General features: G+C 52.7%; 1 protein-coding gene across 2 annotated transcripts in view; it reads left to right on the top strand.

Moving 5' to 3' along the window:
- Tmem132e (transmembrane protein 132E) overlaps positions 1-18,030 on the top strand; it is a 55,090-nt gene that overhangs the window by 25,864 nt on the left and 11,196 nt on the right. Inside the window, exons 1-2 of one of the 2 annotated variants that reach the window (XM_017801953.1) lie at positions 6,239-6,303; positions 16,035-16,965. In XM_017801953.1, coding sequence (XP_017657442.1) covers positions 6,297-6,303; positions 16,035-16,965 — 938 coding nt within the window. In that variant the 5' untranslated portion in view covers positions 6,239-6,296. Of the gene's footprint in view, positions 1-6,238; positions 6,304-16,034; positions 16,966-18,030 lie in introns of those variants that run through there. The other variant, XM_008848157.2, reaches the window with a different exon arrangement.

Raw genomic sequence — 18,030 nt, 5'->3', positions numbered from 1 at the left:
AACAGAGAACCTGGCACTTGTCAATCAAATCCAGCTGTGGGCATTTCAAACCCGGAACACATGGGAGTTATCTTGTTAGCCCAGTTTGGGGAGCAGGTGGCCTTAGAGTTGAAAAAGATGTCATCACTTTTTTGTGACCTCTTCCAGAAGCTGAGGGTTACAGGAACTTCAAAAATGTCTAGTTGAATATTCTATCCAACATTAGAAGTTAGGAGTGTGAGGGCAGTAAAGACAGGACCCAACTCTCCTAATCCCGAATGTCCCTCACAGCCGACAACACTAATCAACTCTGACTCTCTGATTCCCCTGACATGGGGTCAGATCAAAATTGCTGTCATCTCAAGCTTCTTGTCATGGAAGAGAACAATCTCTGAACTTGGCCTGGCTATGCAATGAACCAGTCAGCTGGCAATTGAGACTGGCTTCCTGGGGGAGGAGGTACTCCCCCCAAAATCTTTTAAAAGTGTGTGAATTGCATTAAGCAAGGATGAAGAAGCAAGTTCTGGGAGTTGGAAGATATCTGGGGAGATCCTGCATTCAGTTCTATACCTGACTCCCCGCCACCCTCCACCCCTGCCCTGTGCTCCCAGCCCCCCACATAAGTAGGAGCAGGAGTAAGGCCAGGAAGGAGCAGGAATATGGAAGAGCAAAGTAGCCTGGGATGGATTGGAATGAGGTAAGAAAGGGGTTCACCTGTACATAAAGGGCTGGGGGAGACACCTGGCACCTCAGATGCCAACAGAGCCCTGGGTCAGTAACAGCCTCCTGGGCTAGGCCAGCCAACCTCGGGGGCATGAGCTCAAGAAATCCATTACAGCACAGGCTTCTCCAGCCTCCATCTCCTCTGCTTTGTCCTGCCACAGTCAGCATGTGTGGGCAGGGGCATGCCCCAAAACACGGTGTCACTACCCTACTTAAGAAGAGCCCTAGCGGCTCCCCCCTGCTATGACTTAATTGCTGTCATGGCTTATTCTGTGAAGGCAAACATTATTAAGGGTCTAGGACACAAGGTAGGTAAGAGTCTGTTGGACAACCCACAAGGAAGCTGCCCCTGGAACTGGAACTCCTCCCCAGACTTCAGGGACTGTTGGAGAACCTTCAGAATCAATCCTGACTCCTCAGCCTGGCATTCGAGACCTTGGGCCCCTTGGTGCCATGTTGCCTTGTCAGTCTCAACACCCTGCATATCCCCAACTACATACCCCTCTTTCCTAACTGCCCTTTAGTCTCAGCCACAATGGTAAGCCTGTTCTCTCTACCTGAAATTTTCTCAGACTCTACCCAGTCACTCAGCACCCAGTCCCGGAGTCCTATGTCCCCCAGCTGTATCTTGTACTTTTTGGCTCTCTGAGTGGGCGGCTGGTGCTAGAGGGAGGCACTCCTGCGAAGGCTCCCAGCACTTCCCACCTTTTAGCGAGTTATTTATGTACTTGTCTGGCCTCCCTGTTAGCCAGCAAATTCCTTAAGGACAGACACTACCTCCTGCATGCCTGTCTCCCAGCAGTTCCCAGCAGGGTCTCTTCAGAGCTGAGCTGGATAAATATTTATCTGGTGGTGTTTGTGAGAGTCAGCTACAAGCCCTAGCATTGTACAAGGCTCTCCAAGTCAACTGTACCATGAAAGCTCAGCCACTCCCTGCCTACAGCAAGAATACCATCTATAAGAAAGCAGAGCAAAAAGAAAGCAAAGAGAGCTGGGTGCGAGCAGCTAAGAGGACGGGGCCTAAACCATCTCTGCAGAGTAGGTAAGGAAGGCCTCATAGAGGATGCAACATCTGCAAGAAGTCCAGAACACATGATGCCCACCAGGTGGGATATATGCTGAACAGCTCAGCAGACAGAGGGAACAGAGTGTCGAGGTCACAGAGGCCTGGGGAGGATGGCTGGGGATGTTCAGGGGTTATGGGTTGGAGAGCAGAAGGAGAGGACAGGAGAATGAGCAGGGACAGATACTGCAGAGCACTGTGGGACTAAGGAGGCATTGGGAATATTGGCCTAGGGAGCAGAAAGTCAGCACCCCACAGGGAGGAGGAGACTGCTGCAGTGTGGCAGAGGCCTCGTGAGATCCTAGACAGGGCTTTTCTCCTCCCTGGACCAGTCTTCGTATATGCAAAGGAGACAGTTTAAATAAGAGTGACTCAACCAACACCCCCTCCCCAGCTGAGTTAGAGATGTTGAAGATATAGGGGCCAACCATTGCTGGTCCACCTGTGTGGCGCTCAGAAAGCCAGGTGCAACAGGCTTGGCTTTGAGATGTGACTGCAGCAGGACAGAGTGGATAAGGAGGCCCTAGGGGGATAAGGTAGGCGGGGGTCCGTTTAGGCCAGGGTCTATGTGACGCATGCTATGCGAACTCCCAAATCCTTCACAGCTGTATACAGGGCTTTGTGAACCTGCTCTACTTTGCTTTTCTGTTGCTGTGATAAACACCATGACCAAAAGCAACTTGGGAAGGAAAGGGTCTATTTCAGCTTGCACTTCCAGGTCACAGTCTATCATTGATTGAAGTCAGGGCAGGAACCTAAAGAGGTACTCAAAGGAGAACCCATGAAGGAAGGCTGCTCACCGGCCTGCTCACTGGCTCAAGCTCAGCTAGCTTTCTTATACAGCCCAGGTCTTCCTGCCTAGTGATGCTGCCACCCACAGTGGGTTAGACAGTGTCTCATAGACAATGGCCTCGGGCCAATCTGATCTGGGAAACCCATCACTTGAGTCTCCCTCAGATGACTCTAGGCCCTGTCAACTTGACAGCTGAAGCTAACCAAGAGAGAGCCCGTTTTGCAGATGGAGAATTGAGGTTCAATAAGAAAGTGGCTTGAATCCAAGACTGTGATTCTGACCCGTCTGCAGGCAAACAAGTCTCAGGGACTCCTAACCATAGCCCTACCTAGGAAGATAGCCCAGACCATCTCCCTGTACTCTGCAGCCCCTCATAGCCCTCTTTAGGCTCTGCTACCACCCTTGGGAGAGAGAGAGAAGGGATGGTCCACCTCATTTTTAGGGTGACCAGCTGTTTCAATTTGCCCAGGCCTGAGGAACATGAGGTATCAAGCCCATGACAGTCCCAGGCAACAGGGGGCATGTTGGTCACCTTCCTCATTCTACAGGAAGCAAACAGGCCCAAGTTCCCCTTGCAGGTAGCAGAACCATGGTCTTCTAGAGTGTCCCCCACTCCCAGGGCACACATGCCTGGGCTTTCTGCTCTGGATACCAGGCTCTGACTTGGCTCCAAACTGGAGGCTGCCCAGTGGCAAGCTTGGAACTGAGGCAGGGAGACCAGCCCAGTCTTAGCACAGAGGGGACAGACTGGAGCTAGGAGAACAGCCTGCTCGGGCTCAGAAGGTTCACTCTCCTCCCACATGGGTCATCCCCATAAGGCCTTGGGAGGCCCCCGCAGAGCTTCACCAGGACTGGGCAGGTCAGACCACACTCTACACCATGCCTTTGGAACCTTTAATGAAGTAGTGTCCAGCCCACAGTTACAACAGAGACGAGTTTCACCCCTCAGTACACTATCACCACCCCACAGTTCATTCATGTGCTAGCGCACTGTACAAGAAGCCCCTCATAAGACATGCCTCGGCTGATGGATCTCACCCCAGCTCCTTACAGCACTCACAGTGGCTGATGGGCCTCACCCCAGCTGTGTGTCCTCAGGCATGCCCTCCAGCCTCTCTGAACTTCATTTCCTTCACTAACAAAACCAAGGATGCTACTATTTCCCCCAGGAGATGATGGTGTAGGGCCAGCAACACAGCCCAGTGACAAGTTCCCCAGATGGGACTCTGAAGGTTGAGCTGGTTTCTGATGCACCCTATTCTTAGATTGACAGGTAGAGTCCTACCATTTGCTGTAGCCCTCACCCCTCCCTGGGGCTGAACAGGAACAGGCTAGAGATGGATATCCGGGCTTCCAGCTCTCCCTACAACCTCCCCTCCCAAGACCCAGCTCAAACCCACCCCCACTCCTGCAGGCATACTAGGAGCTTGCTAGAGTGTTAGTTCATTCTCTCTCTCTCTCTCTCTCTCTCTCTCTCTCTCTCTCTCTCTCACACACACACACACACACACACACACACAGAGGCATACTTTCCTTTTCTGTTTGAGGCTAATTGTTTATTAGGAAATGCACGTGGGCAACCGCAACGGTTGGGGGCTCAGCTTGCTCCGCTATAATTAGGATAATGCACATTAGTCATTTAGTGTAACATGGCGCTGAGCCCTCCCCCGCCCTCCCCCGCGGGCTCAGCTTTGCACAGGTACCAGCCTCCTTCACAGCCCTCCCCAACCCTCCTACCCCAACTTCCCCCTCTCCCAGCATCTGCTGTGCCACACCCCACCTTGGGGTTGGCCTGCCTCTCCCTCCCTAGGCCCCCTGGGCTCCTTCTCTGTCTCCTGCTCTCCTTCCCTCCAGCCTCCTCTCTCTCTCAATCTGTCTTATTTCTGGTCTCTTTCTTTCCCCAGATCCTGCCTGGCCTAGGTAGATGGGTCCCAGAACAGGTCAGAGGACTGCAAAGAATGGTCTCCAACCCTCACTTTCCCTGTCCCTTGCACACTGCTCTCCTTGCTCCTGTGTGCCCCTTCCTGGCTGGCCAAGGCAGTACTTAGGTGCTGGGGACACTTAGGGACAAAGGGTTAGTCCCAGATTCCAGGGTTTCCCTCCGTCTCTAGACCCACTGGCTGACCCCAGACCTGAGACCGGTGAAGCGAACCCTTGACCCTGCTTTCTCTATTCCTGCCCTTTCTCCCATCACAAAGGAACCTTACATACGAGCCCATGACAGCTGGGTGAACCCACCCAGGGCACGTTTTGCAGGGAAGCTGCTGCTAGGGGCTGGGGGATGGGACCCTCCACATTTCCGAGTATAAGAGCAGTTCCCTGGCAGGCAAGGGCTGCTTGGCTGAAAGCACAAAGCCTCTTGTCATCATGGGCCTCCAGAGGCCCTGATGGCAATCCTGAGGTCACAGACGCAGACAGACTGGCAGACTCTTAATACACAGGCAGGCATAGGGAGCCAAGAGTCACTGTACTTAGAGGGGCAGGTCTCTGTTCCATTTCTGATGCCCTCCCCTCCTCAGATTTCTCCAGTCCTGAGCCTCTATGCTCCGAGCGCCCTGCCTTGGGCCCCTGCAGCCTAGGGACAGTGGTCTGGGTTGTACCTTGTATAAGTCTTGTCCCAGGAGGCCCTGATACCCTATCCCAGTTGCCCTTGCTCACCAACCCCCCACCCCAATCCTACCCCTCCAGGAAAGCTGCTTATAGAATCCCATGGGAGCAGAGACTAGAGGGGACAGCAGTCCAGTTGACTTCAGGACCAAGGAGATTTCAACCCATGGTACACTTCCAGGCTGGCAAGCAGGAGCCCCCATTCTGATAGTCTTCATCTGTGAGCAAATGTCCCTTCACCGGGCCTCAGGTTCCCCAGAAACAGGACTAGTCAGGCAGTTTCTAACATTCAGGAGCTGTCCCAGCAGCAGGTCCGTGGGCCCCGTGGTCACCTGTCCTTCAGATATCTGACCCTCCTCCTCCTGGCACTTAGAAGCAGTCCTTACCCTCTGCATCTCCTGCCCAGGTTGCTCAGATGGCCCTCTTCACTCTGCAGACCAGCAGCCTCTGGTTTGTGGAGGGTTATAGACAGGAAGCCAAAGGAATGGCCAGTTCAGTATGGATGAGCCAAGAGAAGGGACAGCAGGGTGCCTGCCAGGGGTACTGGTGGCTGTGCATGTGTGCACGCATACATGTTATCAGGCACAGCTTCTCAGGGCCACCCCAGTCCACCTGTCCATCCATCCGTTAAGCCAGCCAGCCATCCAGCCAGCCATTTCTACAATGCTCTATTCAGAGGAACCTGGAGCAAGGCTTTGTGCCAGGTGTCAGAAGTCAAGCAAACAGCTGGTTCTGTCTGTAGCTGGGGATGAGCCGCCACTGTCCACACAGAAGTATTGGTGTGGGAATCTACATTGGAAAGAGGGAACTCAGTGGCTGGATCTTGGAGGACCCCTGGGCCCTGACCCACAATGCCACATGGGGATCCAGTTAATGGTGGTGACAGTCACACTTAAGCAATAGCCAGACTGGGGACCCCCTGTGGGCAATCAGATATCTGAAGCAACTCCTTGAAAGAGATTCTGTTTTCACCCCACTTTACAGCATTGCAGCACGGGAGGGAGCCCCCACCTAAGGTCACACAGCTGATAAATGGCAGAGCTCACTGACCACAGCCTTCAAGACCTGCATCCTCTTTCTGGCTAGGGCCCTGACATCCCTTCAGCAGAGAGATTGGGAGCTCCCAGGTAGATGGCAGGTGAGAAGGCTCCCAGAAAGGTTAGAGCAGCAGGGCGGGGTGGTTGTCCTACATTCTGTTTCCTTGGGAGACTCACTGCGGCCTTAGGTTCTGGCCAGCGTGGGATGGGGAGCATGGCAGTCCTGAGTGCTGCCTCTCCTGGATCTAGGGCTGCAGAGAGGAAGCTGAGCCATCTGAGAACCCTGGGCTTCTAGAAGCTCCTCCACCCTTTCTTTCTTCACCTCCCCAACCTGTCACAGGAACATGTGTCTAGGGATGACATCGTTGTACAGCTTAGAAACATCCAGAAACTGTCCCCTGCTAGGCACCGGGAGGAGTGAGCAGAGCTGGGGCTGCTTTGAGTCTTGCATACTCCCTGATCCAGGGACCTTCACCCCAGACACAGAGAGACCCTACCTGGGAGGAAGTTACCCAGCTCTCCTTTATCCCGCAGAACCCCACTTGTCCAGGGCCCATCAGGCCTCCTTGCAGACAGAGCCCCTTCCCACCCCTAGCTCACCCATATGGCCCACAGGACAGGAACTCATCTCTTCTCCCAGATGAGGAGGCTGAGGCCCAGAGAGGGGAAGGACCCTGACACAGGTCACACAGCAAGCCATTGACAGAACCTCCTGCTGGCTTCTAAGGCCCAGAAGCTGGTACTCCTCCTAGCCTCTGTGCCTTTCAGGACACTCTTTGATGCACCTGTCACCTCTTAACATCTTCCATTTAACTTGGTGGACATTGACAGAGTGCCGGCCAAGTACCAAACACTGTACGAAGTACAGAGAAAAACGGGTCAGCTCTTGCCTCCTCTTAGTCCTAAGTGACCAATGAGTGTTGACGAACGAAGGGAGGGAGGGAAAGAGGGAGGAAGGGAGGAAAGGAAGGAAGGGTGGGTATGTTGAGCACGAGCTCTATCTCTGGGGTGACACCAACTTGCTTATGACAACTTTATGAAATAGATTCTTTGACAATCACTTTACAGATATGGAGACTGAGCTCAGAGAGGTTAAGCAGTTTGCCCAAGGTCACACAGCTAGAAGTATCAGAGCTGTCATTTGACTATGAGTTTATATGACTCCAAAGTCACATGCTTTGGAGTTTTCTTTCTTTTTATTCTTTCAATTCCTTTATGCTTATTCTTGGAACAGTTTCAATCACTTTCCTTCATTTACAAAAGGCATTTATTGTTTTCTTTCTAATTTTACAAGCCACACATGTTCATTGCAGACAACTGGGAGATACAGAAAAGCATAAAGTGAAAAATAACCATCACCCATAATCCCCCTGGAGATAACACCATCAGCATCTTGCTGCATCTCCTCCCCAGCCGGCATCTACTTTGTAACCCTTCCTTACCCTGTGAGCACTTTCCCATCTGAGTAAATGTTTCTTTGCAAATTTCATCTGTATCCATTTTTATGCATTTGCATTTTTAATCCAACCTATTTTCGGACTTTTGAAGTTGTTTCTTATTTTCACTAAGAAGCACCTGGAGGCAGCAAGCATCCTTCTGAATGAATCTGTGAGTAGATTCCTGCTTATTAGTCCCCCAAGGGAGGTAAAGGAAGTGTACAGTTTCAAGGCCTTTAAAATGATGTGTATGTATGTGTATATATGTGTGCATGTGTATATGTGTATGTGTGTGTATATGTGTGGTACGTGTATGTATATATATGTGTATGTGTGTATATGTGTGTGCATGTGTATGTGCATATATATGTGTATGGGTGTATATGTGTATGTGTGTATATATGTTTATGAGTATATATGTATATAGGTGCATATGTATGTGTGTATGTGTGTATGTATATATGTGTATATGTTTTTGTGTGTTTATGTATGTACATGTATATATATGAATATGTGTATGTGTATATATGTGTGTATGTGTACATGTGTATGTAGAGGGGGGCACTGAGGATTGAGCCCAGGGCCTTGCTTATGCTAAGCTGGTGTTGTTCCACGGAGTGGCATCCCCAGTCCCTTGAAAGCATGTTTTCAGGCTGGGGCTTTGCTCATGGCAGGGCACTTGTGTAGCACACACCAGGCCCTTCATTCCAACCCCAGACCTGGAAAAAAATAAGAGAAAATAGCATATATTTTGAAGTTGTGTTCTAGAAAGTTTGTGCAGTTGACAATTCTTCATGTGGAGAGAGAAATACCGTTTCTTTAAGCGCTTGCTGACACTGGGTACTACTCATTTTTTAAAAAGACTGAAGTCTTTCTCCAAAGCGAGGTTTTCTGCAGAGCAGACTGCCCCACAGGGACAGTGGGTGCCCTTGCCCATTCAGACCTCCTTTGCCTGTAGGGGCATAGGGCACAGAGGCAGACACAGCATTGCCAGGCCAGACTCACTGCCCAGCCCAGGAAGAGCAAGGCTGGGCTCATTCCTTCCTACGGCGGAGCCCTCTTCCATGCCAGCCTCCGTTTCCTCCACAGAACCCTCCTGGTTCGCACTGCTTTCCCAGGGCCATTCCCTCCTGCCCTCCCCCTGGTCACACCATGTCTTCCATCAGTCCTGGAGGTCAGGGGTTGGGGGGCGGGTCCCTGAACATCCTCAGCTCCTAAACATGAACCATGTGGCTGTTAGGATGATCAGCACCTTGCCTCAACTGTGGCTTTTGCTCCCTCTCATTCATCCATCCATGCATCCTCTCATAGGTTTGACAGACAGGCCTTTGGCACTTATGGTCCAGGCACTGTGCTGGGCTCCAGATATTTGTCATCCTTAATTGTCATGATCAGTGGCCTTATGCCACCAGAATCAGGGCCTCTTTTGTACCCTCACCCCCTTCCTGCTAAAACTCCTGTGATGCTAACTACATACACCTAGGATGCTTATGGACATGCAGATTCCCAGGTCTCTCCTCTGGGATTCAGACTGCATTGGCCTGCACAGGTCCCAAGGCCCTGTCTGCACCTGTTCTTTGTTTATCTCAGGAGCAGGCACTGAAGGGTCCCCAGACACCAACCTGCCTGTGTGGTGTGCGTGTTCACACACATACATACACAGTCTCTCTCTCTCTCTCTCTCTCTCTCTCTCTCTCTCTCTCTCACACACACACACACACACACACGATCTCTCCATACATGCATATACACTGTCTTACACACAGTCTCTCTCCTCCCTCCCTCCCCCACTCCCCTCACCTACAGGTGAGCAGGCACATCCATCTCCCAACATAGCCCAGCACCCTGGAGCCCAGCTAGGCCTTTCTACCTCAAACTCACCAAAGCTAATAAAATTTTTTTTCTGATTTGCAAGTGATTAATTTTAATTTGGGGACAATTAGAGGTAGAAACAGGAGGCATCTGATCCTGATTAGGTGCAGGAAAGTAGACAGTACCCCTAACCCTGAGCCTCTGAGAAGATTCCTTTGTGCATTCAATAAAGGGAAAAGGGATAGCCATCTGGAGAGCTGGTCATTCCAGACACCTAGGGCCAGCCTGAGATGAAAGGGAAAAGGACTCTGACTACCCACTGACCCCACATAGGTGTCCACAGCATCATAAAGGGGTAGGACAGCCATTTGACAAGCACCCATTGGAAGCTACACTACGTACCGCATACAGCGGGTCCAGTCCTTGTCTACTGAATACCAGCTCAGATGCAAAGGCAGATGTGGGGAGCTGTGGGGAGCAGGCAAGCTCACCTGTCTGGAGTGGAGGGTGGAGGTGGCTTGAGGATCCCCTGCACCAGCCAATGAACATGTGAACCAATGTCTCCTGGCTTTAGGGAACAGTCACAGAAGTGGAATCCTTTGACCATCTGTGTGACATTGGCTCCAGGGTCGGACTGAAGGGCAGAGCCAGAGCTGCACAGAGAGATGGGAGGAGAGAGCAGAGCTTTGGGAGTGGGGACTGCTGAGCCCACATGGGGTGTGCTCGCCATGTGCAAGACTTCTTTCAGTCCTGGTGGATGGGAAGCCCTTTTGCAAGCTCTGTTTATTCCTTCATCTTTCCAGTGGTTGGGAGGATGAAGCTGGTCCAGCTCAGGTGAGAAGGACTCCTTGCTAGGTGTAGTATGGCAGGGGTTGGGATGGCCACTCAGTGGCTGACACTATCACGTGTACAAAAGCTGTATGGTTCCAGCCTGTCTGCCACCATGCCTTACTGAAGAAAACTGAGGCTGTAAGGGGTGGTGTTGGTTCACCAGGCCTTGACAAGATGTGGCAGGTGGGTGGCTTGGGCACCTGAGACCTGTCTTCTCACAGTCCTGAGAGCAGGAGATGGAGTAGGTATGGGTGGTCTTATGTGGTGAGGGCCTCTTCCTGCTGGCTTCAATTCATGTCATCTTGCCTCTGAGTATATCTGTCTGCTGTCTCCTTATAAAGACACCTGTTAGTGTGGACCCACAGCTTCTTATTACCTTCAGGGCTCTTTAGAGACCCTGTCTGCAAATAGCTGCATGCTGAGATGCTGTACCTGTTAACTAGGAGAACACATAGCTCATCAGGAGCCAGAAAAGATACAGAGAATTCCCTTGTGCAAGAGTCCCAGGCATCCAGTGCAGCCAAAGGCCCAAGGCAGAGGGGAGTCACCCTCAGAAATGCAAGGCCAGGTCTGCCCTCAGGGGACAGCCTAAACAGAAGGGCTGAGGGGGTTTGGAGCCCAGAGCACAGGGCCATGCAGGAAACTGCCATGGACAGCCTACTGTGGGGCTGGTCCGATGCAAGCCAGCCTCTGTCGTCATGGGTGGGGAAGAGTCTGCAGGTTATGGGCAGCTCCTGTGTGTTGAGTATCCAAGGCTGGTCCCAGCTGTCGTTTTCCACTCTGCCTCACCCCTGAGGCACCCCTTGCCCTCCCACTGCTGACCCAGCCTGAACTCCATCTCTAGGTAAATCCCCCACCCCTACCTCACATTGTCTTCCTTCCAGGAACCTTCCAAAGCAGACATGGTGGTGTACATACCTGTGATCCCAGAACTCAAGAGGCTGAGGTGGAAGACTCCAGAGCTTGAGGCCAGTCTGGGCTACATAGTGAGAATGAGGGTGGGGGAGAAGCTTCTAGTTGTTTCGTGAAGTCCACTGGTTGGAGCTGTGTGCTGATTCACAGACCAGCATGCACACTCAGGCACATACCCAACATCTAACATCTCTGAAACCCTGGCTTCTGAGTGACCTGCTGACTCCAGCGGCCCACCCCCTATACTCTCCAGCCACCCCAGAAAGCTTCCAGAGCCTCCCCCACTTCCCAAGGGAAACCGAGGCCCAGAAAGGTCAAGAAGCTTCCTTTCGGCTGCAGATACAAGTGAATAGAGCAGGACTCATGCCGAGGACCAACCCCCACCCTCCCACTGAGATCTCAAGGCCCAGAGGAGGCAGTGATTTCATGACTCTTGGGATGGCAAAGGCTGCTGTGGGTCACAGTAACACAAACAAGAAAACACCAGTGCCCTGGTCAGCGTACTGACTCCCTTTCTGAATGCTGGCCGTTTACTTAGAGCAGGCACTGTTTCAACAGCTCAGCGTCCCTATCTGCAAGGTCGCTGAGAGAGAACAACAGTCACTAGGGCCCAAAGCCAGAAGCCCTCCCCCGGGGGCCCTCCGCCAGGGGCCTACCAGGCTCTTCATGGAAGCCTCAGGAATGAGGAACTCATTACAATACAGTATCTATTCAGAGACATTCATCTTTTCAGTGAACGTTGGTTGAGGGCCTACTATGTGCCAGACTGAGTCCTAAGCACTTGCGTAGTACAGAGAACTCATATGCATGTCATTATTCTGGGGAGCTATGTTCTGGTGGATAGGAACAGCAAACTCCTGCACAACTTACCTAGTTGAGAGGCAGGTAAGTGCCATGAAGACACTTAATCAAGCAAGGGGGAGCTGGAAATGCAGTTTAGAAAAGGAGCACAGTGGTGCAGTCTTGTAATTCCAGCACTCAAGAGGAGGAGTAGGCTGGAGCATCAAGACTTCAAGGTCATCCTCTGCTACATAGGGAGTATGAGGCTAACCTGAACTATAAGAGACCCTCTCTCTCTCTCTCTCTCTCTCTCTCTCTCTCTCTCTCTCACACACACACACACACACACACACACACACACTAGTTAAGAAAAGGGAGGCAGGAGAGCAAGTGATTGGTGAGGTGGGAAAGAATGAATGCTCAGGGGAGGTACCCCGATGGAAGATGGGAAAGATGCCTAAAAACTATATTAGGGGAAAGAGCTCCAGGCCAAAGGAATGGCCCAGAGAGACCCAAAACAGAAAGAGCTCAGCATATTCATGGAGCAGAGAGAGTGATTTAGAGGATCTGGGGTCTTGATTTTGCCATACTAGCTCCTCACCCTGGGAGGCAGAGGGGACATGCAACCTCTTCCCACCCCTTCCTCATGTTTCTTAGGATCCAGCACCCATCTGGTGGCCTCTGCTCCCAGGCTGCCTCCAGAGGCTCCAGATGGTCAGCTGTGAAGAGGGCGAGGGGGCAAATGGGACTGACTAAATGCCACTTAGCATCCTCCAGGGGGGTTGTGGGGATGTATGGTGAGGGCAGGGTCAGTGCTCTGACCCTCCACCCTGCCTACTGCACCCTGTCTGCATATGGAGTACTCAGTCCACTGACCCACTGCAGCTTCTCCAAGTCAGAGTGACAAGCATGGCCCATCCCCACCGGAGCCCCAGTATTCACATGCCCCGCACATCCCCACCAACACCCAGCAGAGCTGAGACTGCTCCCCACTGTCTCCCCACTTAGGGCTGCAGCTGATAGCCTGTTGATGATGTCACCTCTGCAATTTCAGAGGTAGAACTAGAGGCTCCAAGTGGGGAGCCATTTGCACAAGGAGAGGCCTTGGCCTCGAGCCTGAAGCCACTGTCAGCTTGCCAGCTTTCTGCAGCTCCCAGAGCTGTGTACTGGCTGCAGTGCCCTGACTTGTGCTGCAAGAGTGCTTTCCAGATCTCCACAAACACCTTCCCGAGCCCCATCTTTGACCCCTGCTCTCCTCTACCCCAGGGCTTGCCAAGGCTTCTTGCACGGAGCAATGTGTCCAGCAGGGATCAAGTGGCAGGGACCTGTGGTCCCCTGAGAATGGAGGGAGGCAGCCTGGTGGAGAAAGCATGGGCTGCTCTGAGAGCCAGAGACCACTGGTACCCCTGGCAGGTCCTATGAGCTGCACAGGAGAAGCCAGTGAGGCAGTGAGAGCAAGTACCCCTCATCCCACTGCCTACCTCGAGGCCCTTGCTGGGCCCCAAGCCAAGCACCTTAGTTTTTGTTTTGCTTTTTTGTTAGTTTGTTTTTCAGTCAGTATCTCTGTGTAGCCCAGGCTGGCCTCAAACTTGCCATCCTCTTGCTTCCACCTCCCAAGTGCTGGGGCTACAAGCCTGTGCCACCATACCAGGCTCAATCACCACAGCTTTTCTTTTTCCATTTTTGTATGAGTGGGGGGCCACATTTTGGGTGGGGTGCATGTGCACATTTGTGCTCATTCATGTGAAGGTCCAAGGTTGATGTTAGGAACCTTGATCACTCTTCCACCTTAGTCATTGAAGCAGGGCCTCTTAATCAAACCCAGAGCTCACCAATATGGCTAGTCTGGCAAGCCAGCTTACTCTAGGGATCCCGTCTCTACCTCCCAAGGCTGGAATTGCAGACAGGCTGCCCTGCCCACCCAGGATTTGCACGGGTTCTGGAGATTCAAACGGCAAGCTCTTTAACCTCTGGGCCATCTACCCAGGTCCCTAAACCTTAGCTTTTGAATTAGGAAGTTAAAGTGCAGATTTAAAATAGGTTAGAGACACTGGAGCCAGGAGAGCAGGGCACTAGAACTTCACTGTTTTGTGAAGAATCAGGTGTGGATATTGGTGACTCTGGCAAGGTCTGATCAACACTGATAAAATGATGAATATGTGTGAACTGCATGGAATGCCAAGTACTGACTGGGGTCTCCTCTTTGAGACAGAGGGGGTCTGCAGTCATTCACCATAGATCACTTAGAACCGGCTAAAGGCATAATTGAGGCGAGGCTCTGAAAATAACAGTCTCCCACACAAGAGATGAGAGGATCCCTCTGCGAAGCACAAAGCTTGAGGAAATTCACAGAGGTTGAGGGTGCAACCTGGAGGGCTTCCTGAAGAAGGTGGCATTGCAGCTGGACCTGGGAGGAAGATTCTGGCTTGTATAAGGAGAGAATAGGATGCAAGGGCAAAACATGAGCAGAGGAGGATGACAGTGAGTGGGGCTTGGGACGAAGCCTAGGGACAAGAGGCCCCTGGGGCCACAAGTCAAGGACCCTGAATGTCACAGTCAGATGCCAGAATCTGGATCCATAGAGGATTTTACTGTAAGAGCAGGCAAGAGAAACTCCAATAAGACCTACACACATTTGTATCATGCCACACAATTACTACTGTTTTCTTATGTGATTCTCAAATACAAATGACAAAGAGCACCCTAGAGATCAACATTATCACCACCTTGATTTTCAAATTGAAAGAATGAATATGGCTAGTCTGACAAGCCCGCTTGCTCTGAGGATCTCCTGCCTCCACCTCCCAAGGCTGGAATTACAGGTAGAGGCATAGAAGCATCTCTAACCACAGGCCTCCATCCAGGGTCCTTCCTTGTCACAGGTCTTGAGCAGGGAATGGAGGTCCCACCTGCACCCAGAAGGGCCACTGCAGCTCCTGTTGGTGAGGGGAAGGCTGGGAGGCAGAGGAGGTAGGGAGGACTCTATTGGGCATCTTTAGGTCATTATTACCATGGGATGAGACCAGAACTAGACATAGGGGACAGAGGACAGCCCAGACACAGCCATGAGACAGGGAACAGCTCAAAACACAGCTGTGAGTCAAGAGACAGAATCTCTAGAACTTGGCCACTTACTGAGTGGGCTGGGGAGGGGCCCACATTTAGGATTAGAAGACTGAGGACAAAATCCCCTATTAAGTAGTGTGCAGTTAAAGGGAATCAGGACAGGGAATACCTTGGATCCTATTCATCTGAGACAGGTGGTGCAGCAAAGGGCTGGGGTTTGAGAGTCAAGTGGCCCCAGGTTTGAATTTTGCTTCTGGCCTTTGCCTGTGAACTTTGAGTGACTTAAGTGCCCAGAGCCTTCGATCCTTCACCTGTAAGATGCAAGTGGTTGAGTGTTTAGAGATCACAACTCCCACTCCAAGGATTGATCTGGGGATCAAACACTCTAAAACTTGCCAAGAGCTGAATGCCAGCCCAGCTTGCAGTGACAGAGATCGACATGCCAGAGCCTGAGCTGTGCGCTTTGTGCACAAGTTTAGCAGACCCTCGAAACCACACTTTGAGGAAGCAATAGTTTATCCTCATTTTTCAGGTGGTTTTGGGGGCTCTGTGTGTGTGTGTGTGTGTGTGTGTGTGTGTGTGTGTGTGTATCACAGCCTGTATGTGTGGATCAGAACAACTTGCAGGAGTCAGTTTTCTCCTTCCGCTATGAAGGTCCTGGGGATCAAACTCAGGTCTTTAGGTTTGGTGGCAAGCACCTTTCCCTTATGAGCCATCCCACCTCACTCACTTATTGTGCAAGTTTTGAGGACACCCAAGGATAAAACCTCACTGAAGCATCACTGGCCCCCTAGGTTACAAAGGAAGAAATGAATCAAGGGAGAGAGAATGATTCACACACAGTGGTGCTAGGCTTGGTACTCACCAAAGCCTGTGGACCAAGTGGGGCCAGAACCCCTGGCTCTCTGCAGTAGGTGGGATGGATGGGGGAATCCCCTGGGGGTCCTCAGAGCCCTCTACTGACCACTCCAGGCCTCTGTGCATTCTGTCTCCAGCCTCCAGCCGCTCCCACCCGGCCAGCCCCAGCCCCCCAGGACCTCAGGCCAGCCCAGTGCTGCCGGTCAGCTATCGCCTGTCACACACAAGGCTGGCCTTCTTCCTGCGGGAGACTCGGCCACCAACACCCACGGTGGCCAACGGTTCCCTGCAGCGCTCCGAGCCCTTCGTGGTGTTCCAGACCAAGGAGCTACCTGTCCTCAACGTGTCCCTGGGGCCCTTCAGCACCAGCCAGGTGGTAGCGCGGGAGCTGCTGCAGCCGTCCAGCACCCTGGACATCCCCGAGCGCCTGACGGTCAACTGGAAGGTGCGCGCCTTCATCGTGCGCGCCCGCGTGCCCGCCTCGCAGCCAGTGGCTCAGGTGCTCTTCTACGTGGCCGGCCGGGACTGGGACGACTTCGGTGTCACGGAGCGGCTGCCCTGCGTCCGCCTGCACGCCTTCCGCGACGCGCGCGAGGTGCGGAGCTCGTGCCGCCTGGCCGGGGGTCTGGCCACCTGCCTGGTGCGCGCCGAGCTGCCCTTGGCCTGGTTCGGACCCCCGGCCCCGGCCGCACCCCCGAATGTCCGCCGCAAGTCCCCGGATGGACTGGAACCCGAGGCAGGCACGGAGAGCCAGCAGGCCGAGCTCTACTACACGCTGCACGCCCCCGACGCGGCGGGTGGCTGCGGGACCGCGCGGCGCGGCCCCGGGCCCGGAGCGGCCGCGCGCGCAGAGAGCCCCACTCAGCACCCGCTGCTGCGCATAGGCAGCATCAGCCTATTCCGGCCACCGCCGCGCAGGGCCTTGCAAGAGCACCGGCTAGACAGCAACCTGATGATCCGCCTGCCAGACAGGCCGCTCAAGCCAGGAGAGGTGCTCAGCATCCTCCTCTACCTGGCGCCCAACTCCTCCTCGGCCACCAGCCCCAGCGTAGAGCACTTCACACTCAGGTAAAGGCGCTGGGGGCCGGGAAGGGCTCCCCTGCCTAGGTCAAGTGCAGCCCTGTCCCTGCACCTGTCCCAGCCCTCTCGTTCCAGCTCCCCTACCAATCACCCTATCACTGGAGCAACGTGCACCACACCGCACCGGTTTGTCCTTACCGCCTAATGCAATCACGATTTCTTTTCCTAAAGTTACAATTTTTATTTATTATTTATTTTTGTGTGGGTGTCAGGTGTGCACAGCACTACCTAGTTGTGGAGGTCAGAGGACAACTTTAAGGAATTAGTTCTCTTCTTCCACCATGTGGATCTCAAAGATTCAACTCAAGTCAGGCCTGACTTGCAAGTGCCTCTCTACCCACAGAGCTATCTCCCTGGTCCCCAACCTCTGTATCTCCCAAGTCTCTCCCACGGTCTCTCCAGCTCATAGAAATGAGCCGCGATAGAGGGAAATGTGAACCTTTACAATCATGGCGGCAGAAAGACAGGATCTGGGCTGGGAGGACCCCTAGGCAAGCTGGTACCTCTCACCCATTTCCTAGATAAGAGCACCGGAACATGGAGACCTGAGATCAGCTGTGGGTTGCTGGGCTAGTGGAGAGCAGGAGTGTGTGCCTGCTGGGACACTGGCTCCCATCCTAGAGTTGGGTGTCCTGGCCCTTTCAATACTTTGAAGATAATTCATGCATTGATATATTCCTTGATCACATCCTTTCCCCACATGACATCATATTTCTCAGTGGGAATGCATGCTTTGAGTCAGGTAGGGGATTCTGAGGACATAAAAAGGTCTCACCAAAATACTGTCATACGCAGGCAAGTGCACCCTTGACCACCCACCTTCTTTTTTCGGAGGGGGGGGTCTTTTTTTGAGACAGGGTCTCCCTGTAACCTCAGCTGGCCTGGAACTCACTATGTAGACCAGGCTGGCCTCGAACCCACGAAGATCTGCCTGCCTCTGCCTCCCAAGTGCTGGGATTAAAGACGTGCGCCACCACGCCCGACTGACCTCCCACCTTCTTTAAGTACTTCCTCTCAAGCACGTCTTTCACCAATTCCTGGAAAGTGTCATTC

The sequence above is a fragment of the Nannospalax galili genome, unplaced genomic scaffold (genome assembly GCF_000622305.1).
Source record: "Nannospalax galili isolate Female #2095 unplaced genomic scaffold, S.galili_v1.0 scaffold363, whole genome shotgun sequence".
In the NCBI taxonomy this organism is placed as follows: Eukaryota; Metazoa; Chordata; class Mammalia; order Rodentia; family Spalacidae; genus Nannospalax; species Nannospalax galili.
Note: the sequence above shows the minus strand (reverse complement) of the source record. Positions and strands in the feature narration are given on the sequence as shown.